Source organism: Tripterygium wilfordii, chromosome 2 (genome assembly GCF_013401445.1).
Source record: "Tripterygium wilfordii isolate XIE 37 chromosome 2, ASM1340144v1, whole genome shotgun sequence".
Lineage (NCBI taxonomy): Eukaryota > Viridiplantae > Streptophyta > Magnoliopsida > Celastrales > Celastraceae > Tripterygium > Tripterygium wilfordii.
The window spans coordinates 221,399-245,620 of NC_052233.1; the positions used below are offsets into that span (position 1 = coordinate 221,399).

The 24,222-nt window shown below is 36.9% G+C and overlaps 5 protein-coding genes across 6 annotated transcripts; 2 read left to right on the plus strand and 3 right to left on the minus strand.

Moving 5' to 3' along the window:
• Positions 1-950: 950 nt before the first annotated feature.
• On the plus strand, positions 951-6,245 carry LOC120007185 (glycerol-3-phosphate acyltransferase 9-like). Its single transcript, XM_038857382.1, has 12 exons — positions 951-1,169; positions 1,274-1,331; positions 2,164-2,282; positions 2,457-2,556; positions 2,789-2,884; positions 2,999-3,095; positions 3,659-3,746; positions 3,834-3,930; positions 4,007-4,092; positions 4,405-4,524; positions 4,744-4,842; positions 5,960-6,245. Exons 1-12 carry the CDS (start codon positions 1,051-1,053, stop codon positions 6,006-6,008), a joined length of 1,128 nt encoding a protein of 375 aa, XP_038713310.1. The 5' UTR covers positions 951-1,050; the 3' UTR covers positions 6,009-6,245.
• A 505-nt stretch (positions 6,246-6,750) lies between these two features.
• LOC120004647 lies at positions 6,751-7,966 on the plus strand. The gene has a single exon (XM_038854011.1). The coding sequence runs from the start codon at positions 7,045-7,047 to the stop codon at positions 7,912-7,914; it is 870 nt and encodes a 289-aa protein (XP_038709939.1). The 5' UTR covers positions 6,751-7,044; the 3' UTR covers positions 7,915-7,966.
• A 3,762-nt stretch (positions 7,967-11,728) lies between these two features.
• On the minus strand, positions 11,729-13,951 carry LOC120014570. 2 transcript variants are annotated; one of them, XM_038866563.1, is made up of 2 exons: positions 12,003-13,951; positions 11,729-11,897 (listed from the first exon to the last, which is right to left on the minus strand). In XM_038866563.1, the coding sequence occupies exons 1-2, from the start codon at positions 12,602-12,604 to the stop codon at positions 11,732-11,734; spliced, it is 768 nt and encodes a 255-aa protein (XP_038722491.1). In that variant the 5' UTR covers positions 12,605-13,951; the 3' UTR covers positions 11,729-11,731. The 2 variants fall into 2 exon arrangements, with proteins under 2 accessions (XP_038722491.1, XP_038722484.1); XM_038866556.1 differs by having other exon boundaries at positions 11,729-13,950.
• LOC119979844 lies at positions 12,666-15,665 on the minus strand. Its single transcript, XM_038822472.1, has 2 exons — positions 14,860-15,665; positions 12,666-12,900 (listed from the first exon to the last, which is right to left on the minus strand). Exons 1-2 carry the CDS (start codon positions 15,663-15,665, stop codon positions 12,666-12,668), a joined length of 1,041 nt encoding a protein of 346 aa, XP_038678400.1.
• A 2,915-nt stretch (positions 15,666-18,580) lies between these two features.
• On the minus strand, positions 18,581-19,938 carry LOC120014561 (NAC domain-containing protein 6-like). Its single transcript, XM_038866545.1, has 3 exons — positions 19,730-19,938; positions 19,357-19,631; positions 18,581-19,249 (listed from the first exon to the last, which is right to left on the minus strand). Exons 1-3 carry the CDS (start codon positions 19,893-19,895, stop codon positions 18,788-18,790), a joined length of 903 nt encoding a protein of 300 aa, XP_038722473.1. The 5' UTR covers positions 19,896-19,938; the 3' UTR covers positions 18,581-18,787.
• Positions 19,939-24,222: the final 4,284 nt, after the last annotated feature.

Genomic DNA, 24,222 nt, shown 5'->3' on the forward strand with positions numbered 1-24,222 from the left:
GAAATTAAATTACGTTGAAAGAACACAACCTACCCCAGTTCTCTGTTGATTCAAGCCTCCACTGGTAGCAGCAATCAACAAGTATCTATTGGGCTGCGTTTTGACATCAGCCTCGATATGTTACAAATTGGAACAGATGGAACTCAACATATATCCTTTCCCTATATATGTTTCAATATGACCTTCGATTAACATTTCTTTAACTATATATAGACCCCCCCAAAACGCAAACAGAGCAACATGGATTATCTTTTTATAATCTCGCGCCCCTCCTAGCTGGGTATTCTATACCTACTCATCTGTGTCGGTTTCGGGTACAGTTACCCTTTTTGTTGAAGGTGGTTCGAGTTTTCTCTAAGGGTATGGATTGAATTGATATTATTATTATTAACCCATATAATTTTAACCACTCAAGGGTATCCAGTAGAGTTGGCTGATCGAAGACGAATTCTTCCCGTTGTTAACTCTTCGTATCAATACCATGCGACGTATCCTTATGTTTGTTGGGAGAGCAAAGCAAGGCATGACCCGTTAAAGCATCTCTTGAATCTTTAATATATATTTTTTCTGCCTGTATAAAAAAAATATATATAATTTTTGTTTCTCATGACATTTGAGTATTTGAGCTATATATGTAAATTCAAGATATTTGGGTCATTCTTTGTTCACCAACCGTAAATCCCATTCTTTGGGGTTTGTTTAACCATAATAATAAGGAATGGAAATGGATTGCTGTTGTTCGATTAGGTTTAAACCATGCCATAATATAAGTTTATTAGATTAGATTATCAAAATCAACAATTATAAATAAATTTATTGCAAAATTCTATATGAAACATTTATTTTTTACGTATATATAATATATATTTAAATAATTATTTTGGGATGTGAATAGGATAATAAAAATTAAAAATTGGGAAAAGAAGCATTAAATAAAAGAGGAAGAAGAGGATGCGTTGGTGTGCGTGGAACATCTCTTTCTTTTGTAGAGCGAGCGAGCGAGCGACAAATCAGCAATACTAGCAGAGTTGAAAGTGGAGAGAAGCGTAGATGGGTACCCCAGGCAAGCTCAAATCCTCAAGCTCCGAATTGGACCTCGATCGACCCAACATCGAAGACTACCTCCCTTCCGGATCCTCCATCCACGAGCCCCTCGCCAAGCTTCGCCTGTATATTCTCTCTCTCTCTCTTTCTATTTCTCTCCAAAAAAATTTCCCTAAAATTTCTTGAGCTGGATGTTGGACAAGTCAAGTCATTTTCTTTTTCCATTTAGGCGTGATTTGCTCGACATTTCGCCTACTTTAACCGAGGCCGCAGGAGCCATTGTTGATGTATGTCTCCTCTCCATTCACTTTTCCTCCAATTTTGTCCAATTTATCTCATAGCATTACCTCTGCGGCTCAATATTTCGTGGAAAACTTTTTGTTGAGGGGAGAAATCAGTGTGAATATTAAGCTGAAATAGATTATCTGAAGCAGATTCACAGAGCACTTATGGGGTGTTTTTTTGTCCCAATCATTTGGTTTGTGCTATGTAATTTCCTTGAGCTTCATATCCAACCTTCACCTGTTTGAAATTGATTATCTTGTTACCTTGTAGAATCAATAATTTTAGGAAGTCTTGCTATATTTTTCGCTAATGTTGTGTTCTAGAGAAATTCTTTCTTCGAAAGTGATTGTCTGAGAAGATAAATTTATAGAAAATTTGAGCACTGTGGAAATATTCTTGATCAATCAGTTGCATGGAATAGCATGAACTATGAAGAATATGTGTGGGAAACACTATGTAGCTATTTCAGTGGATCTTTCAACTCTAGCTTGTACTGGCCTTTTTTTTTTCTTTTTTTTCATTCATCTATATTTTTCTTGGTATTCTTGAGGCCCCATTTGTTATTGTAGGAAGTATTTTCGTGGAAAAGTACGACTTTTAAGTGAGCACATTATCTCAAGTTATTGTACATTGCTGTTTTCTAGGAAAAGTATTTTGTGGAAAGATCTTTGTTAAGAAGGGGAATCAGTGAGGATTCTAACTAAACACATCTGTAATTATCGATTATCTGAGGTTGATTGCTAGAAGATGATCAGTATCTTGAAACTTTTTCTATGTGGTCTATGGTGATTTCATTTTCTCACTACTTGATTTGAACTTTCTTATAATGAACAGGACTCATTCACACGATGTTTCAAATCGATTCCTCCAGAACCTTGGAACTGGAATATTTATCTTTTTCCATTGTGGTGTTTTGGAGTGGTGTTTCGATATTTTGTTTTATTTCCTTTGAGGTAAGCTTTTATTCATAACAATGAAGCCAATTTTGCCATAAAAAAATCTTTTAAAAGAAAGGGTAAAATGAAGCCAATTATTTGTAGTTTGCACTATCATAGAACTCTTTGGGTGCATGCAATTCCTTGTGTTATATGTTGCTGATATGCATCCGTCTGTTGCAATATCTACAGGGTTATAGTGTTGACCATAGGTTGGATTATATTCCTCTCTGCCTTCATCCCTGTGCATTTTCTTTTGAAAGGGAACGACAAGTTAAGGAAAAATCTTGAGGTTTGATTCCTAAATATTGTGGTTCTTACAACTTCTTTTTCGACTGATTTTTCTATGAATCTAAATTCGGAAAATGCTAACAAGCTTGTTATTCAATGGTTATATAAACCCTATTTTTTTTTACTGTGGTTCATCAATGATCTTCCTTTTTTTACATTTCTGCTTTTGAATTCGCTTGTTAACTTGCTGTTAGACATATTGAACCTTCTCCTTGTCGCTTACTTCTTCATAGAGATGCTTGGTGGAGTTAATTTGCAGCTTCTTTGTTGCATCTTGGACTGGAGTTGTCAAGTACCATGGGCCACGGCCTAGCATGCGGCCTAAGCAGGTCCATCTTACAATACTTTACTTTTTGAGATGGCTTTTGAAATTTCTTAATCTATATCTAAGTAGTGATAACTGTCTACCTGTGTATCTGAGACTTGCATTCATGGGTTGACAGGTTTTTGTGGCTAATCATACTTCCATGATTGATTTCATCATCTTAGAACAGATGACTGCGTTTGCTGTTATTATGCAGAAGCATCCTGGATGGGTTGGTAAGTTTTTGGTGTCCACTGCTATTTTTTAATGAATAATGTGGGGTTAATAGTTAATTCTCTCATAAATGCTTTTTTGTTTCTGCTCTCTATGTACTTCTGTTGAAGATTTTTCCTAGTCCTCCTAAACATTGTATATCTCAAATGCGAGACAGCTTTTAATTAGTGTTGTGTCACTATTGTTTCGACTTAGAAAAATGTCTTCTTAAGACTATCCATCAAATGTATTCTTCATAACATGTTTGAAAAATGTCTTAAGAATATCCATAAAATGTATTTTTAGTAACATTGGATAGATGAAGTGGCTGCTGTTAGCTGGCTCATTCTTATTCCTTTGTTAATTACCATTCTAAAATCTGTCATTTTAAGTTGATTTTTTTTAATACAATATAGAAGCCTAAGCAGAAAAGAATGGGTCTCAGATTTTCAGATTTCAATAACTTTCTCATTTTTTGTTTGTCATTTTGAGATTGGCATTCTCTGAAAAATAAGGATTGCTTGAACTTTTGGTTTGTAGTAAATGGAATGTGTGGGTTTAATTTTTTTTGCTGACTTAAATGTAGGATTACTGCAAAGCACTATATTAGAGAGCGTAGGATGTATCTGGTTCAATCGTTCAGAGGCAAAGGATCGTGAAATTGTAGCGAGGAAGTAAGTTAAAATTTTAAAATGCTACAATTATTGAGAAACATTCTCAAAACTGTCCACGTCATCATGATTTGAACTTGGGCATTTCAGGTTAAGGGAACATGTTCAGGGGGCTGACAATAACCCACTTCTCATATTTCCTGAAGGAACTTGTGTAAATAACCATTACAGTGTTATGTTTAAAAAGGTACTGAGACTAAATTTTGAGGTTGATAATTAGTATATTTCTTTTATAACTGTACTATCTTTTTGATCATGCTTAGGGCGCATTTGAACTTGGCTGCACTGTCTGTCCAGTCGCAATCAAGTACAACAAGATATTTGTTGATGCTTTCTGGAACAGTCGAAAGTAAGTCTTTCTTCTTTTAAATATTAAGATATTGTTTGGATATCATTTGGAAAATCTTGTAATTAATTTTAAAATGGATTTCATGAAAATCGATTGTTGTAATATTTTGTGCAATTCCTAGTTTAGGTTTGCCTAATATAACATCTATCACTCATATTTCAGTAATCTGAGAAATGTTAGAGAAGTTAGCTTTGAAGGCTAATATTTTGGGATGGCTTACTAGGCTTCACCTTTGTCAAGGGTAGCGACATGATATTTTGGTATGCTCGCGTGGTATTACGGGTTCAATACTGATTAAATGTCTTAATGCAGGCAATCCTTCACTATGCATTTGCTGCAACTTATGACTTCCTGGGCGGTTGTTTGTGATGTGTGGTACCTGGAACCACAGAACCTGAAGCCTGGAGAGACACCTATTGAATTTGCTGAGAGGTATAAATTATGTTCCCCTGGATTTGGCTTTGAAATTTTTGGTACATTTGAGGTGGTAGGATTTATACATCATCATCATCAAAGTCTTTATCCCCAAAGTTTGGGGGTAGGATATATACATTGAAGAAAAATTGATATCAATAGATATTTTGTTTTCATTCTTTAAACAATTCTTTCGTTGGATATAGTCCCGACTCAAATTGAATTTGTGTATTACAGGGTCAGGGACATAATATCTGTTCGAGCTGGTATTAAAATGGTTCCTTGGGATGGATATCTGAAGTACTCACGCCCTAGCCCAAAACACAGAGAGCAGAAGTAAGCCAAGCACACATTTCTCCTTATTTTTGTGCATCTGAAAATTTTCCCTACATTTGTTGAACGTGATTTGCTTTAATATATTTGTCGATGTGGATGTGGATGTTGTGTAATTCGAAGCTCCCTCCCTCACTTGCATATGGCCATCCCCGGCGCGTGAAAGCTCATTTATACAATAATGAAACCATATAAGTTAATCCATACAGCATTACAATCGTATGACACTCTGTGTTAGGGTATTCAATAGCACCATTGCTGTTGTCATTAAATTCCGAACACTTTCTTCGAGTGTTCAAGCCAGTGCATCTTTTCTCTGGTATTATTGGTTGAATCTTAGAGACATGTTATAGCTATTCTCATCAACTAAATTATCATCTAATTACACCCACGGGCCATTTGTTCGCTTGATCACCGATTGGCTCCTCTGTTTTGACTGACCCTATTAAGCTGGGCTGGATTGCTCTCTTGATTACGAATAGGAAGAAAAAAAACATTTTTAGATTACATTGACTTTTCTATTTTTAACATGCAATGATCTATAATCTATTCTTTCTTCATTAACTGCATAATCACTGTACTCGTAATTATCTAGGTGAGTTGTATAACTTCTTTGGTAAGAAAGTTGAGAGTTAACACATGGTTACTGTTTACTAAATACCTTTGTCATAAACAAATGCTTTGGAAGAGTGTGTTACTATCATGATTGATATGAGTGGATTGCTGTCATTGATTATTGTCTTTGCAACCTTTCAATTTGAAACCACTCTGGAAAACGTAGTCTCTTTCTTTGGTACCCATACTACTATTGTTTTTATACATTGGTATTGTTGTTGCTTGATGTTGAAGTGTACAAGGTGAAAAGGTAAACAATATTTAATGCACAAGACTCTCACAGTGGGCGGAGTTGGAGACATAAAAGATGTACGCAGACCATAAACCCACATAATATGTGGAGAGGTTGTTTCCAGTTATTAAACTTGTGACCTCTAGGTTGCATCCTTGCAACTCTACCACCAGCCACATGCATAACATATTAAAATGGTGGACTATTTTGTAGAACTGTTAGTGTCGCAAATGTAATTGGTTACCTAAGTCATCTTCTGTTTTTTCATGTTAGGCAACAAAGCTTTGCAGAGTCGGTGCTTCAGCGACTAGAGGAGAAGTGATGTCCTTTTCTTTTTGTTGTTAGTTGTATTAACTCCAATTAAGTGTAACGCTGTGTAATTGATCTCGTTTATTTAAAAGTACCTTCATCCTTTACACATTTAGGTGCTGGTGTTATTTACATATTTAGGTACAGATGTGTTTAGACTTTGGATGATATTTTAGGAACAAATGGTGAGAATAATAGGTTTTACCATGAGAATAAAATGAGTATTCTGAGGAAGTATTGAATGTTTGCATGACTGGTGCTGTTACAACAACATGCCAATAATATAGTCAGATGGTGATATGATACATAATTCATGTAATCTTGCCTTCTGTTGCAGAGAAAATCACTTATTTAGGGGTAACATTTTAATCAAGAAATCAAAATCAGAGAAAGGGTTTTCACCAAGTTTACTTCTTCAATTGGAGATTTCTTTCCTTGCATACAATCCCACGAAATTGATTATTTTTAATCGACTTTGTAGCTATTGCAGGTCCTTATATTGCCTTCAAATATACATATAGAAGTGTGTTACTTGCATAAGTAATCTACATAAAAGGATGATCAACCAGAAAAGTTGGAATGCTGTATAACGGTGCAGTACATATATATGTCTCAAGATATCATGTGATATACAATCAATATGAGCTGGAGAAATTGTTGAGAAGGAGACATTGGACATTAGTTAAGAATATGGTCTTCCATTAAACAAGATTAATTGATATCTATTATCACCACTCGTGCACTGTAGATTATACAAATGCATACTAGTTAACACATCAATGTGAGTCTGGATAGGTGAGTTGGTGCATCTGGTGGAGAGGAGACATTGCGTAAACATCGCTGACATTGTGTTTTAGATCTAAATCTGAGTTTATCATCTTAAAATGCCATTATTTAACTTTTATATTATTGAAGCAGTAGAGATTCCTTATGTCGCACTTGCACTCGCAGGGTATATATGGACCAGAGGCACAAGAAAAGGCAAGGCAAAGTGAATCATATTGAAAATTTTGACTTCTAATCCTTTCTCATTTTCAAGAAGTGAAGAAATGGCTTCCTTGGCCTCTCACACTCGCTCAAACAGCTTGCCCTCTAGACCTCACCCTATCACTTCAGAATTCCAAGACCATTTGAGAAGATTAAGGGCCTCTGAGGCCACCACCTCTTCTTCTTCTTCTTCAATATCTTATCAACTTAATGGCCTTCAGGATTTACATGATTGTGTCAACAAGTTCCTTCTCCTACCCCTCACTCAACAATCATTAGCCCAACATCAGAGTGAGATTTGCGTCGATGAGTTCTTGGATGGATCTCTCAGCCTCTTAGATGTGTGTACTGCTGCTAAAGATGCCTTGTTGCAGACAAAAGACTCCACACTTGCCCTCCAATCAGTTTTGCGAAGGAGACATGGAGGTGAGAAAATCAGGATTGAAGGTGGCCTTAAAGAGTACTTAGCCTCAAGAAAGGTTGTGAAGAAGTCAATCTCCAAGGCATTGGGAAACTTGAAGGGCAAGGAAAGTAAAACTTCCTTTCTGATCAACAAAGACCAGGAGAGTACTATTGCAATGCTAAAAGAGGTGGAATCAGTCACATTTAAGGTGTTTGAATCCGTGTTGTCGTTCGTCTCAGGAACAAAGACATCAAAGCTTGGGGGGTGGTCACTAGTCTCCAAGATTTTAAAGTCCAAGAGAATTGAATGTGAGGAAGAGCAAAGAAAAACAAATGAATTTGAAGATGTGGATGCTGCATTATGCATCTTCCTTGGCTGCAAAGCAAGTAAATTTGAAGACATTGGTAAGGTGCAGAACCAGCTGAAAAGCTTGGAGTTGTGTGTTCAAGATCTTGAAGAGGGACTTGATAGCTTGTGTAGGCACTTGATCAAGACAAGAGTCTCCCTTCTTAACATCCTCAATCATTAGCTTAATCAGAGAAACCATGACAAATGTACATATATGAACATGTTGTATTCACTCAAAAGACAAAATTATCTACTTATCATAAATTTTGCAGCTATAATCCACTTTTCTACTTCACTTTTTTTGACCCATTTTTCTTTTCTGAGGTTGGAATGATTATCAGTTGATCTTGCATTCACTTCAGATGTAGAAAACATTTACCCTTTTACATTTACAGCTGTGAAAAGCAAGCTTAGTCTAGAATGGTGCAAGTTTCAGTAACTTATTAAGTTAAAATGATGAGTTAATTTGCAGGATTTTTAAGGTCAAGATGGATCCAACTTGGTATTAAAATGTTTAGATGAATCTATAGCGTCACGCTGTCAAGATTCCCGCTGTTTCAATTAAAATAACAGAAAACCAAATCATAATCGAATGATATTCACATGATTGACAGTAATTTTTGCGTTGAAAACAGTTCTAATTAATTGTTCTGGTTGTCTTACCGTTGGGGGTCTAATCGAAGTTTGCGGATCTTTGTCTGCTTCTTGCACTACAATCATGTTAAGTCTACACGTTGGATTGATCAATCATTTGAAAGTCACAATTAGATATAATGCACACGTGCAGAAGCAACTAGACAATTTCATCATGCTAGCTCTATTCAATTTTGCAATGCCAATGATGCACACAGATCCTTGTCTGCAGGAGATATCAGCTGGATTCCAGGCTTTCCTTTCCCTATGCATTGATTCCAGACAGTGTAAGTCTTACCATTCCCAGAATTTATATATGTAAGAATGGTTGGGAGATGTGAATTTCTGCAGATTATGTACACATGCACGCGTGTACTCGCACACATTTATATATATCAGCATACTGATGATATATACAAGTTTTGGAGGATGAGTCATGGTGCCCATGGGAGAGTAGACATTGCATAATCATCGCTGCGACAGCGTTTGGATCTAAATCTGAATCATGTTAAAGATTCATCTTGTCTCCATCATAAACAACTTGATCATGGTCTGTATAATTTTACAATTATCAGCAATATGGAGATCCTTGTCTGTAGGAGAGGAAGGTTCAGCTGGATTCCAAGCTTGTCTAATGTGTTGTTTGCAGATTACTTTGATTTTTATATTTTCCATGCTTATTTTTGTACAGAATGGGATGCCAACTTGCCAAGTCTCATCAAAGAAAATGGTGTCAACGCTGCTCGTGCAACGAAAATTTTATAGGTTGAAGTTGTTGGACTCTGAGCTGGAAGGCTTGTGGAATGGAGACACGGCGCAAATGTCGCTGAAACAGCGGTTTCAAATCATGTTACCTTCAATCCATGTATCAGCAGTTGATCAGACTCCTCTATCTCCTCAATCCTCATGGTATAAAAGGAGCATATACCTGCATAAGGAAGCCAAGCAAATTGTAGAGTTAACTCCAGGTCTCAAAAGACTTCCCTTCTATCAGCAAAAGAAAATGGCTGCCTCTTCTTATCATACTCGTTCAAACAGCTTCCCCAACAGACCACACCCTCTCAATGTCGAACTAGAGGAGCAGTTGAGAAGAGTAAGATCTTCCGAAGCCACATCAATTTCATCATCTTCAATCTCACATCAACTAAATGGCCTTCAGGATCTTCATGATTGCGTTGATAAGTTCCTTTTACTGCCATTCACTCAACAATCAATAGGCCAAGGTCAAAACTCAAAATTGATCGATGAGCTGTTGGACGGATCACTCAGGGTCTTGGATGTCTGCGACATTGCTAAAGATGCCTTGATCCAAATAAAGGAATGCTCTCTTGAACTTAACTCAATTTTGAGGAGAAGAGGTGAAGTTGAAACTGAAGTCAAGAAGTACTTAAACTCTATGAAGATAGTTATGAAGTCAACCAAGAAAGCCTTGGGGAAGTTGAGAAGTACAGAATCCTCTGATCAGAAGAAGCATGATAGCAATGAAATGTTCAATATGCTAAAGGAGGTGGAAGCAATGACTGTCATGGTCTTCGAGTCCTTGTTGTCCTTTGTTTCCTCTTCTCAAAAGGCACCGGGGAAATTAAGTACTGGCTGGTCATTGGTTTCCAAGCTAGTGAAGCCCAAAAGAATAGCATCTGAGGAAGGAGAAGATGCAAATGAGTTTCTGAATATGAAGGCTGCAATTTACTCCCTTATCAGTGTCAAGAAGGAAAAATCTGATACAAGCAAGCATGTTGAGAATGTACAAAACCAGCTCAAAGATTTGGAGTTGTGCATTCAAGATCTTGAAGGAGAACTTGAGAGCCTGCGCAGGCGTTTGATCAAGACCAGAGTCTCCTTTCTCAACATCGCCAACCACTAGTTGGGAAAATTGTGATGTAAATGAAATCAAAATGTAAATTTTGTTTGATACAAATATACAATTCACTCTCAATATCTTCCTTGTTCATTCAGAGCTTTCAAATCCAGGCCTATATAACTTTCATTTTCATGGATCATTTTCTGTCTCGTAAATTATATTACATTGATCATAAATTTATATTTACTCGTTTCTCCACATGTTTACTGAAATTGAATGTCTTGCAGATAGGGGGATAGACAGCTTATCCTTGTGTTGCAGATCATGCTATTGCTTTGGTCTTGCACTATGATCATACCACAATCATTAACGTTCTTGTTGGGCTTAACGTTCTTTTTGAGTTCTTGTTGGGCTTAACGTTCGGCCCATGACACAATCAATGTTGAATCTACAATTTGGCTGATCCTGGCCGTTGATACAACGGATCAGAACTGAAATTTCAGGCCCTAAATCTTTCCCTAAAATTGCAAACGCCGTGTACTCTCTCTCCTCCGTCGTCAATCACCAACTCATTGAGCTGGGGCTCCTCCTCATTCTTCGCTGTTGGCGTGGGTACAGCTCTGCTACTCTCTACTCATAGGAAATCAATGTTACGCCTCAGCTCTGCTACTCTGAGTTGTAAACCCTCTGCAACAGAGCAGAGGTACTTATCTTCATTTGTAATGGACTATTGCTTTCAACTCCAGTCATCTTTACATATTACTATGTTTTTTATTTTTCTTTTCCTCTCAAGTATTAGTTGCTATGAACATTGTAACTCCTTCCCTTTCTCTAAGATCAATTTCAATAAACTAGAGGTTTTGCATAGAATGAGTTCTGTCAGCTAGAAAAATGTTGAGAATTAAGTTTTATGATTAGATTTTTTTTATTAGAGCAGACACAGCACCATGATTTTTTCGAGATTATTCAGATCATCTTGGATCTATATTTCAAATTTTCTATAGTGTGACAGATCATATTTAATTGCATTAAATGTGTTATATTAGAATCAAGCATGTGAATTTGATCACTTTTTGATTCGTCTCTGAAGGTATTTAATTGAGTATTACAGAACTCCATGCCCTCAAATTTGTATTCACAGACTGTGAGTATTATCTTGATTGACCAGGAAAATCATTTTTGTGGTTAAAAGAACTCCTTTTAGCATAATAATTGAGTCTATGGAGTTAAAGTCTCTCACCACTTTTAACCTTTTTTTAATTGTATTTTCTTGGTCATGAGACTAATAAATAGGGAAGCCTCTATTTTTTTTCCTTTTCTGATTTTTTTTTTGTTGTGTGATTTCAATTGTTGTACTAATTAAACAATGGCAATTTTCTATTTTTGTCTTACAATTGAATGCTATCCCTTTACCCTCAAAATTGAATGCTGCAGGAAAAGAGAAAAGAGAAATTTAGTAGAAAAGTGGCACAAATTGTATCTATATGTTAAGTTTCTGAGTACATATACACCTCCTTTCGTTTCGTGCATTTACATGTATGATTACATTGTGATTTTTTAGAAACTAGTGAGTGATGATGTTGAGAAAAGAGACTCTGGTTTTGATCAAATGCCTATAGAGGCTCTCAAGGCCTCCTTCGAGATCTTGAATGCACAACTCCAAATCTTTGAGCTGGTTTTGCACATCCTTCACATGCTTGCTGCTATCAGATTTTTCTTTCTTGACACTGGTGAGGGTCTGAAGTGCAACATCTATCTTTTGAAATTCATTTGTATTGTCATTTTCCTCAGATGCAATCCTTTTAGTCTTTAATAACTTGGACACCAATGACCAACCACTTAGCTTTGTTGCTGTCTTTTGAGAGGAGGAAATAAAGGACAGCAAGGATTCCAATACCATGACTGTGATTGCTTCCACATCCTTCAGCACACTATCCATTTCATTGCTGTCATGGTGCTTAGGAAAAGATGCTTCCAGACGCTTCAATTTCCCCAGGGCCTTGTTGATTGACTTTTCCACTGCTTTGATGGTGGTTAAGTACCTCCTAACCGCACTTGCAAGCAGCCTTGGCTCACTTCCACATCTCCTCAAAGATGACTCAAGTCCTTGAGAGCATTCTTTCATTTGCAGCAAGGCATCCTTAGCAGTGTCGCACACATCCAAGAGCCCGAGATATCCGTCCAACAGCTCATCAACCCATTTCTCATGCTGTCCTTGGGCTAATGATTGCTGTGTAAGGGGTAATAGAAGCCACTTATTGACACAGTCATGAAGATCTTGAAGCCCCTTTAGTTGGTGGCAGATTGATGATGATGATGAAGTAGAGGTGGCTTCAGAGGATCTTAATCTTCTCAATTGCTCCTTGAGTTCCACTTGGACAGGGTGTGATCTGTCTGGGATGCTGTTAGAGCGAATGTGGTAAGAAGATGGAGCCATTTTTTTTGGCACTAGAAAAAGAAAGCTCTGAGTTTTGAAGTTGAATGTATGCCTGGCTTCTTTATGCGGGTTCTGCTTCTTTTATACCACTAGGAGAGGAAGCCATGAGGAATGTCGAGTACTCCTCAGGTGACACATGATTTGATCTACCTTTAAATACTATTTCATTTTCGGCAATGTCTCCTTTCCACCAGTCCTCCCAGTTCATAGTCCAACTGTTTTGACCATGATGATTATAATTTATAAATATATTATATGCATTTGCACAAGTGTTGTTGGCCTTAATTTCAAGTATTCTGACAGAACATTTTACTAGTGAGTAATTTACTAATTTGATTTGGATTTAGATCTAAACAGTATTGTGTATGTTTAGGCAATGTCTCATCCCCACCAGTTATTCCAACTTAGTACGCTAACTATTTAGCTTAGACATCTCTATTGAATTAATAATCTACATTGCACAGATGGCATTGACCCAATTTCATCTAAGGCGTGGTCATACCCATTCTGTTTACATAAATATATAATATTCGACATGGTACATGCATGCGCACAGGTGGATTGAAAAATACATATGTTCTAACAACACATAAGAGATGCTTCCTTGACAGCTGACCCTTTCCTCACCCGCGGACAACAATGATTAAATTGAAGTTTAGGGCAAACTCTATATCACAACAGGTTAAATGATCCTCCCTAGGTTTTCCTACTCACCCAACACTTCTGGCAATGTTGCTTTTTTAGTATACATCACGCACGGTGGTGACTCCATTTTCCGTAATATGACATTATAATGGCCACTTTGTTCTTAAAGTGCTTTGCATACTTAGTTTTTTTGTCAGTATTCCATGGGGGAAAAGAGTAGTGGCTACTCTGCTGATTATTATTCAAAACCTTCATAGTGTGCATACAAATACTAGGAAGTAGGAAGAAGCTTCCAACACAGATGAGCATTCATCTGGTGAAGGAAACTGTTGTGGCCTACTCCTAAGCATATAAAATTAATTGAAATTTATTTTGGGATGCTATATTCATGTTTTAACCATGAAAAAAATGGTGCTTAATTTGTTTTGTGTTTGTCTTCATGTTTCTGGCACATCTTTTTTACCATGCATCAATGGATAGCACTTTACATATCCTTGTGTCTTCAAGGAGTCATTTAAAATCTGTAGCACTTCACAATGAGGGACAAATAACATTGTTTTCAAGTTAGCTGAGTAGCAGCGTGATTGAGTCGAAACATCTTGAATCAATTACTCAAAATTTCATTTTAAACATGCTGAGAAGAAGAAACAATATTGGGACAGTTTAAAGATGAATACCCATCTGCTGATCTGCTATGAAATTTTAGATTATTCAGGTGACTGATTCATATTGCAGACCTTGATTAATTTGTTTGATTGCTTCTACACCTCAAGATGCATGCATTATCACGTTAGTTGAGACATTCATTGATTAGTTTGTTTGATTACTTCTACACATCTAGATGCATATGCACTATCATGTTAGTTGAGACATTCATTGATTAATTTGTTTGATTGCTTCTACACCTCTAGATGCATGCACTATCATGTTAGTTGAGGCATTTATTGATAATTCAATCATATGTAATGCATAATGTGTTTTTAGCATGATTGTATTGCATAGTGGAGTTTGCCATTAATTCAATAATGCTAGAAACTAAATATAATCTGGCTAGTAAGGGATTGTGCCCAAAAATTTGATCGTCCCTCAAACAGTAAGACAACCAGCTCATTTTTAATAGCACTAAGTGCATGAGAGGGGAGTCAAGCATGTGAATTTTGTCAGATTTGACTGGATACAGTACAAGTGTTTTTACAGCCTTAACATTGAATTGAACTCTACAGAAACTCATGTAGCCTCAAAACTTAAATATACATAGTCCTGTCTTTATAATTAAATTAACTACTTTCAAGGTTGTTAATTTTCACCCTCTCCATTCAGCAAATTTCGCCTAACAAATTTCAGAAAGTTGGAATCATGAAAATGTTGCTTATGCTAGATATAGCAGTCATTTTTGAAAACCACTACTACTAAAAATTTAAAGCTCCAAAAGTAGAAGGAAAGTTGTAATAGCATCAGTATTTCTGCAAAATTGCGTATCTATAAGTTGTATCCAAAAAAATATGTACATTTATGTTTCACTCATGAACAAATTGATTGCATTAAATTTTCTCAACTAATGGTTGAGGATGTTAAGAAGGGAGACTCTACTTTTGATCAAACACCTATACAGGCTCTCAAGTCCTCCTTCAAGATCTTGAATACACAAGTCCAATTCTTTGAGCTGGTTTTGCACATTCTCAGGATTCTTGATACCATCTGATTTTTTTGTTGCCTGATGGATGAGGGAGTAAAGGGCAACATCAACCTTTAGAAATTCACTTTCACTAATTTTTTCTTCCTCACATGCTATTCTTTTGGTCTTTACTAGCTTGGAGACCAACAACCAGCCACTTAGTTTTGTTGGTGCTGTGGTGGATGAATAAATGAAGGACAACAAGGATTCCATTGCAGTGATAGTGATTGTTTCCGCCTCTTTTAGCATGTTGACTGTTTCACTCCTCTCATGGCTATTCTTAGAAGAAGAGCAGGTTTCAACAGCGTTCAACTTTGCCAGGGCCTTCTGGATGGCCTTCTTCACCACCTTCCTGGAGGTTAGGTACTTCTTGACCCCAGTTTCAACTCCACCTCTCCGCCTCAAAATTGACTGAAGTTCACGAGAGCATTCCTTTGTTTGCAGCAAGGCATCCTTCACAGTGTTACACACATCCAAGAGTCTGATAGATCCTTCCAACAGTTTATCGGCCCATTTTTTATGCTGTGCTTGAGCTAATGATTGTTGACTCACTGGCAATAGTAGCAACTTATCAACACAATCATGAAGATCTTGAAGTCCTTCTAGTTGGTGGCAAATTGATGATGTACATGCTGCTTCAGAAGATCTTAATCTTCTCAATTGCGCATTGAGTTCTGCACCGAGTGGATGTGGTCTGTTGGGGAAGCTGTTAGAGCGAGTATGGTAAGATGGGGTGGCCATTTTTGTTTCGCTGATAGAAGAAAAGGCTTTTGAGTTTGAATTTGAATGTAAAACCAAGTTGAGTAATTGGCTTGGCTTCCTTAATGCAGGTTCTTGCTCCTTTTATTCCACAAGGAAAGGGAGACATGAGGAATCTCAACTGCTCATTCAATTACTAGAGGTAACGTGGTTTGATCTAGATCAAATAAATTTATTAAGCAATGTTTACGCTATGTCTCCTTTCTACAAGGCCTTCCAGCTCATATTATCAACTATTTTGAACTATAAAATATGCATTGCACGAGTGGTGTTGACACCTTCTTCTATTATAAGCCTTGGCTGTACCCATTTCTTCTCCACTTAATATAGGAAAGTAATAAAACACATGTGCACGAGTAGAGGTCTGAAATTCAAAACAGTGCACTGCATGCAACCCATTGGACAAGCCTGGAATCCAGTTGATTTTTTTTTCCTACAGAAAAGGATCTGTGCATTGCTGTTGTTGCAAAAAAATTATTTAGACCGTGATGAATTTGTTTAGTTGCCTCTGTACGTCCACATGTGTGCACTACTTTCTTATCAATTAGACATTGCAGTCCACGAAGCAGGCAAGATTCACATACATGAATTTTCTATCAAAACTTTGTCTTCAAGGGCTTTAGAAATGTGTCTGAATTGCACGAGTGGTATTGAAATCATTTTTATTGATGAGAATCATGAGATGAAGAAAGCTCACCGGTTCTGCCTTTCACAAAATGCCAGGAATCTTGCTTTCCCTCTCCTGCAGACAAGGATCTGTGCAACTAGGTGTTGAAAAATTAATTAGACCATGATGAAGTTGTTTATTTGCTTTAATTGCGACTTTCTTTGATTAATCATTCCAACGTGTATGCGTCAGTCATTGTAGTGCAAGTCGCAGGCAAGATCTGCATACTTTGATCCATAAGAGAAACAGCGAGAAAATAATGTCAATCATGTGAACATAATTTGATTATGCGTTGGTTTTTGATTATTTGAACTGAGGAAACAGTAATCTTGACAGCTTTGATATTCTTCTGACCACTTTGAATCCCAAGTAGACTCAAGCATGAACTTGAAATCCTGCAAATAACTCATTATCTCTGTTTTAACTTGTTGAAGGGCTGAAGCTGGTCCATTAGGGTCTACACTTTTCACCGTGGTAAAATGATATACCGATGATGCTTCAAGGTTCAACCTGTCACAGGTACTGAAATATTTATCTGCATAGTTTGTCAAACCCTTTTCATCTATGACAAAATTTTCTTGATCATTCAAATGGAGAATCTCTTTTGCCTTGTGTTAATCTCTAACTCAATAAGTATTTCCCCTTCATGGGACAATATTTTATATAAATAATTAATATGTTAATGTTTGATAAATCTGAAGTGGATGAAAGATCAAGTGATAATTATTCCTACATCAGACAAAAAAAAGTAAGGAAAAAGTACAGAAGAGTAATATCAGAGAAAATTTTCGTTCAAGTGTATAAATTTTCTTTCAGGAGAGCACTACATGTTTCATATATGTACAAAAAGAAAAACTTTATCATCTAATGATTGAGGATGGTGAGACGAGAGACTCTGGTTTTGATCAAGTGTGTATACAAGCATTCAAGTCCCTCTTCAAGATCTTGAATGCACTACTCCAAGCTTTTAAGTAAATGCTGCACAACATCCATGTCTTCAACTTTGCCTGCTTTGTGGCCATTGAGGAGGAATAAATAATGCAGCATCCACATCTTTAAATTCATTTGCTTTTCTGTGTTCTTCCTCACATGCTATTCTTTTAGGCTTTTTTAGCTTGGAGAGTATTGACCATCCCCCAAGCTTTGATGCCTTTGGTCCTGATATGATCAACAACAAGGATTCGAACACATTGAGAGTGACTGCTTCCACCTCTTCTAGCATCACGATTGCCTCCTGGTTATTGTTAATGGGAAGGGACCTTTTACTTTCCATACCGTTCAAGTTCCCAAAGACCTTGTGTATAGCCTTCTTTAGCACCTTTCTAGAGGCTAAGAAGTCCTTAAACCTCACTTGCAACCCCAATTTCATCACCATGTCTTCTGCGTAGAACTGATTGAAGTGCTACTGCGGATTCCTTTGTCTGCAACAAGGCTTCTTTAGCTGTGCTGCACACATCCAAGAGCCTGATAGATCCATCCAACTGCTCATCAACCAAAGTCTTCCTCTGATGTTGGGCTAATGATTTTTGAGTGACGGGTAAGAGAAGCAACTTGTTGACACAATCATGCAAATCTTGAAGGCAGTAAGTTGATGGGATATTGAAGAAGAGGTAGCTTGAGAGGCCCTTAATCTTCTAAGGACTAAGATGGTCCTCAACTTCTGAAGTTAAATGGTGTGGTCTGGAGCGTAAGCTGTTAGAGCGAGTGTAAGAGGCCAATGCAGCCATTTATTTTCTTTTTAGAAATGAGACGAGCTTAGAAGTTGAAAATTGAAGATACAATTCACTTTGCTGACTTTGCTGATTTGCTCATTGCTCTGCTCTATATATATTTATATATACAAATCGAGTGTTGAGAGACATGAGGAATCTCTATTGTTTCAGCAGTTAGTAAACTAAAGGTAATTAAGAGAATCAAGATTCAGATCTCGAACACTGTGGCAGCGATGTTTATGCAATGTCTCCTCCCCACCAGGTGCCCCAACACATATATGTATATACATTGAAATCTGCAATGCACGAGTGTCTTGATACTAATTAATCCCAAGATCAAGAAAGTCAAACTTAGCCCAGGAGAATTCGTGTATGTTTAGCCTTAAAAGTTCCTTGCTCAATGGGCTTCCCATCTCCAATCACAAGCTTATAAAAAAATATTTCTAGTTAGGCCCATGAAGCCAGGTTTTCCCCAATTGGTTAAGGGTTTAGCATACAAAACTTCAAACAAAGAAAGGGGTAAAACAAGATAGTAGATTTACTTGAATTTTATTGAACAACTAGACATGCTTACTCTGCTTCCAAACTTGAGATCACAGTTATTGTCACTCTCTGCTCTCATGGAACTCAGTTCAAATACTGCTGTTACTGAGCAAGAGGAGATGACATAGATAGAAAGTCCTAATAGTTACCTAATTTGCTTCACTGATTATCTACAGAAACCACTAGAAATTGAGAACATTAGCATAAGTAGGAGTGGTAAAATTATGGAGCCATGGACTAATTATGGGTGTCAACAAGAATGGGTCTTGGTTCCATTCCAAGCCCATGCACAATTTGGGTACTTGGAGCTCCGGCAACTTTCCGTGGCCAATTGGCAATTTCAGAGAAGACCCATTACTATTCACTTGGGCCTGTCCATTTTTCTCTTCTTCTACTTCTTGCTTCAAAACCCAACTGCCACTGGGTTCAGAAATAGGTACAATCGACTCTTCTTGACAAAATGACATGGTGTCCAATGAAGAGATTTGTGGTGATGATGCTGGAGATGGAGATGGAGATGGAGATGAATGGGTTGAAGTAGAAGTAATTGGACTAGTCGTCTTCATCTCTTCCTCCATTGTTGCTCTCTGCTCCAGAGCTTTCAAGGAAGTTGCCTTCCTGTATATCTTGCACAACACAATGTCCTGCATTTTTATGGATACCAATCACATGAACATAAATTCTTTCCAGAGACGAATAGATCAAAACCCATCAAGAAAAGAGACAGAATTAGCATCAATTATATTAGTACCTTATCAGTACAGTTGCAAGAATGAGGCAGGCGATACTCATTCATGATCCAATCAGTCTTGCTTCCTCTTGGTGCTCTGCCTCCATAGAAAACAAGAGTCTTTCTAAGTCCAATAATCCTCTTTGGATCAGAGAGGCTAACAATTTTCCTGTCAGAACCGGTTGCCTTCCAAAAACCCTTCTCTGTTGTCCTGTTAGGCCTTCCTCCGTTGCTCTGTCTCCTGTCTCTTGGGACAAAGAAGTACCACTCCCTCTCTCCATTAAGCTTAGACAATCCTACAAAAAACATTAACAATTCAATTACTTCTAGTGTATTGAAACATATATGAATATGTAAGCAAGCAATATATTATAAATTTTATATGAATATGTACCTGGCAAGTCCCAAGGATCGTGACGATAAATGTTAAGAATCCCAATTAAGGAAATTATGTCAAGATGTAAACCCTTGCCATAGATGATGTTTTTAAGGTAGAAATCAAGGAGTTCTTCTTCTGTTGGATGGAATCTGAAACCTGGAAGTTGAAGCTCTGGTGTCATGATAGTAGTAGTAGTCGTAGTAATGACTTGAAGGTGAATGTTTTGGTGTGTTCTTTTTTGTGAAGTAATGGGGTATTTATAGTGATTAATTTTAAGCATTGTTTGTGGGTTTGATTAACAAGGGCCACAAAGCAAGCATTAGAAAAGGAGACCAAGTCTTGAATAGAAAATATTAAAAGGTAAGTGAGATTTGAGACTTCTTTCATATCCCAGAAATGTTGTGGACCCACACGGTTTTATCAGTCATTACAAAAGAATAAAGACTAAAAAACTTTGTGGTCACCGGTCCATATTTTGGTATCTCTGCTTGACCTGTTTTACTTGGAAATTGCAGGTAAAGAGAGCTTTTTTTTTCCTACCAATACACGCACATATGAATTGGTTTTCTTTTCTTTTCTTTTTTTTGTTCAACAACAACATAAGAAATTCCATTCTATAACTGTTTTCAATTTTCTAACTAGGTGACTGTTTGGTGCAGGGCTGCCAACGGCGCTGCTCCACCAAACAGCACACATAAGTTAGCAGTATCGATGGCAAAACAAAGGTTCAGCAATTTTTTTACAACTTATTTGATAAAAAAAAAAAATTTTAATAATAAATATAATATAATTTTCACACCTTATGAACTATCATCATCTAAAAATTAAGTTTTCTCAAACATCTCACAGCTTTTTTCACAACTTATTTTTCACAGTTTTTGAGTTAGCGTTAAAAATCACAACAACTACTCTCTACAAATAAGTTAAGTGGTCAGCCACTCTGAAAGATTATATTGAATTGGTCGTACTAATTGAGTGTCTACCTTCGAATTTTACTCTAAAATGGTCATCATATGCTTACTCTTGTGTAAAGAACTCAAATTTCTACATGTTGGACTAGGTGGGTTTTTCTTGTCCTTTGTAACATAAATGAGGATTTTTTTTAGGTAGGAATCCGCAGTCAATACTTTTCGATTGGGTTCTAGATAAATCCTTCGAGCCCACACAATGGTTCATAAACCACGAGTGTCAAGCAAACTCATGAAAATATATATGTGTGTACACGCTCTCAACGATGATCAAACTATGTTGGGATAGCCACCTGAGAATCAGATACATAAAATGAGTAGCTCGTTTCTTAAAACTTAAAAAAGTATGTAGGACTCTCCAAACTACCAACATATTCAATGTCAAAAGGCATTCAATGATGCAAGGTACTAGAAAACAATGTGATGTAGGACAAATAAGAGACCCATTAGTTGAAGTCTACAATATTGAGAAGGCCCGTCTAGTGCTAAGCCTACAATGTTAGGAGGCCCATCTAGTTTACGTCAACTACAATATTGAGAAGGCCCATCTAGTGCTAAGCCTACAATGTTAAGAGGCCCATCTAGTTTACTTGTCACGCCCCGTCCCAGGAACGTGACTTATTGACAACATGTGTGTGCACCCACGTGCCGCCACCTAAAACACCAAGACTCAAATACCATTAACTCATTATTATACCAACACATATTTTAAACAAAAATTCGGCAGCACCTCCCCGTATATCTGAGAATGTCTCCTGCATAAAACATAGCAATTTAAAACACACAATTCCCATAACATCAAAATAATCCCCCAGGGCCTCAGGCCATATCATCCCAATCATAAATCTTCATATGCACATACACACCAGGGCATTAAGCCTAACCATCCAAAATCATCATTCATCCCACACATTACATACTTGTATATATCCTAATATACCATTAAACCAAAGACTAACCAACACCACACAAAATAAAACAACAAACCACCACAAGTCCAGGCCATCCGCGTCACGCTCCTCCCTGTTGATCCGTAGTCGGAGCACTAGCGCTAGTACCTATATCACCTGAGGAGGGGGAAAAATAAAACGGTGAGCAGAAGGCTCAGTAGGGATATCAAATAGGAGTATGAAATAAGAAACAGTCCGGAATATTATAAAGAAATAACGCAACGCAACAATATGCCATGTTGTCAAACAAATGCAATTCCGTACATCTAATCGAGCCATGTCGCTAGAGCCAATTAGCCGGAACCACTAGCACATGCTCTCACAAATACTCCATACCATGCCACTAGAGCCAATTAACCGGAACCACTAGTGCATGTTCAAATAAATACCATCAACTGTGTCACTAGTGCCAAATAACCGGAACCACTAGTACACGTTGACGTACATGCCACAATTCAATCCTCCACTTTCACCATGCACAAATACAACATCACACATTAATGTTATGCAACTAAATTTATTTTGCACGCAAATTCATTAAAACATGTGCTCAAGAGTATCGACTACTCGATAGATGACCGAGTGTCCATGGGTAATGCATTCAACATTAAACACACAACATAGCAACTTGAGTTCACAATAGCACACAATCCAAGGTTTGTTTCCCCTTGAACAAAAAGGCGGAAACGAATGAAATTACTACATAATTTGGGTAGCCAATAGTGTTTTGAGATTAAGGGTTAAGAAAATCCCTACCTCGTTTGAGCAAAAACCTCACCACAACTCTAGCAACTACTTCTCCGAGTTCAAATAACCTAATTCATAACATTTACAATCACTTCCCTTCCAACGATATCAATTTCAACACATACATTCACAATAAAACACTTACCTTAGTCAATTCTTCAAACCCTTGCTCAATCCCTTCTCCTCCAACACCAAATCTCAAACTAAGCTCAAATCTAACAACAATATGTATAAACTTTGGTTAATCATCCAGCTTTTACACCCAAAACCCCCAAATTCACGAAATCAACCCAAACCCACAAAACCCTAACTTCAATCTTTGTAAAACTTACCTTAATCTTGTGAAGATCTTGAAACCCAAGTTGTGTAAGCCCAAATCTTTGCATCAATCTTCCCTTTTCTTTGTTTCCCCTCAAAATCACCCTCTTTCCACACACTCTCTCTCTCTCTCTCAGCTATTTCTCTGTCATACATGTGAGAAATGAGCTTAGAACTGTCCCAATGTGTTTTAAAACGAAATTTATCATCGAGTGTCCGGACGGCTCATAAAGTGTCCGGACACTTTATGAACAAATCGAGACAGAGTGTAAAACTGCTCAAAATTTGCTCGAGATGTCCGGACACTTGTTTGGGTGTCCGGACACTTCACCATTTTTTATTTTTTTTTAAATTTGGGTTTTCACATTACTTGGTGGCTAAGTTTTACTTGGAAACTAAGTTTACCAAACGGCAATGCACCCAATATTAATACATAAGTGGTGGGTCATTTTTTTTGGTTTCCTAAAGTCTTGAAATAAAGAGGGATGTCCAACATCAATAGAGAAAACACAAGAAGGTATATAGTCATATACATTTGTTTCAGTTCAAAAGCAACTCCGCGTTGTTTGCATTTGTGTGTGTTTTTTTTTGAAATAGTAACATTACACTAACAGGTAACATGAAAACAATAACATTGTTAGAATCGAACAAAATTTATTCGGGTAATTTGTTTTGACGTGATCAATATTGCTAGCCTCATTCCATATTTATCAAATTTCACTATTTAGGGCCTCAAAATATGAATTTTAATTAGATTAATAACATTAATCTTAGTCACATTAAAACAATAAAATTGTCAGAATCGAATGAAATTTGATCGGGTGACTTGTTTTGACGTGATGAATAAGATTAGTATCTACATACCAGCCCCACTCTATTTTTGCCAAATTCCACTGTTTAGGGCTTCAAATGGGCCTTCTAATGTTTGATATTGTTTTGAAACAGTAGCATTAGACTAACATTTGTCAAATAATGTCAATAAAAATATATATATTAGTATTATACCCACATATGAAGAGAAATTACTTTGAAACAGTAACATTAAACTAACATTTACCAATATCACACAATGCAATTGTGTTTTTTTAGATCATTTGCTTCAATTGGAGATATGGCAAGGGTATTGTTTAAAATATTACTGTTTTGAAAAATAAAAAATATTAACATTATACCCACATGCAATAACACAGTTATAATGTTACTGTTTTGAAATGGTAACATGAGACTAATATTTACTTGTGTCATACAAGGACATTCTATTTTTTTTTTTAAGATCATTTTATGTCAATTATGATGTGCAAGCATGTTGGACTGCAGTCCCTTGAATGAAGCAACATAATGTTTTGTGATATGTAATGTTTTTCTTTCAAATATTAAGAACTGACCGGCTCTGCCTCTGAGATCCCTAGGAAGTCTTCTTTGTGGTCTTGAGGCAACATTCTAATTCAGCAATTATTATTCTAATTCAACAATTATTAATTATTCTGAAGTCATATCTCTTGAAGTCTATTAACCAAAGAATCTC

Excerpts from the sequence above, each read along its gene's own strand:
- LOC120007185 (XM_038857382.1), top strand. The coding sequence starts at position 1,051 with ATGGGTACCCCAGGCAAGCTCAAATCCTCAAGCTCCGAATTGGACCTC. Across the intron at positions 1,170-1,273 it reads CCCCTCGCCAAGCTTCGCCT|GCGTGATTTGCTCGACATTT; the intron begins GTATATTCTCTC and ends TTTTCCATTTAG. Across the intron at positions 2,557-2,788 it reads AGTTAAGGAAAAATCTTGAG|AGATGCTTGGTGGAGTTAAT; the intron begins GTTTGATTCCTA and ends ACTTCTTCATAG.
- LOC120004647 (XM_038854011.1), top strand. The coding sequence starts at position 7,045 with ATGGCTTCCTTGGCCTCTCACACTCGCTCAAACAGCTTGCCCTCTAGA.
- LOC120014570 (XM_038866556.1), bottom strand. The coding sequence starts at position 12,604 with ATGGCTCCATCTTCTTACCACATTCGCTCTAACAGCATCCCAGACAGA.
- LOC119979844 (XM_038822472.1), bottom strand. The coding sequence starts at position 15,665 with ATGGCCACCCCATCTTACCATACTCGCTCTAACAGCTTCCCCAACAGA. Across the intron at positions 12,901-14,859 it reads GAAGGAGGACTTGAGAGCCT|AATACTTGAAATTAAGGCCA; the intron begins GTATAGGTGTTT and ends ATGTTCTGTCAG.
- LOC120014561 (XM_038866545.1), bottom strand. The coding sequence starts at position 19,895 with ATGACACCAGAGCTTCAACTTCCAGGTTTCAGATTCCATCCAACAGAA. Across the intron at positions 19,632-19,729 it reads CGATCCTTGGGACTTGCCAG|GATTGTCTAAGCTTAATGGA; the intron begins GTACATATTCAT and ends TGTTTTTTGTAG. Across the intron at positions 19,250-19,356 it reads CTTGCAACTGTACTGATAAG|GACATTGTGTTGTGCAAGAT; the intron begins GTACTAATATAA and ends ATAAAAATGCAG.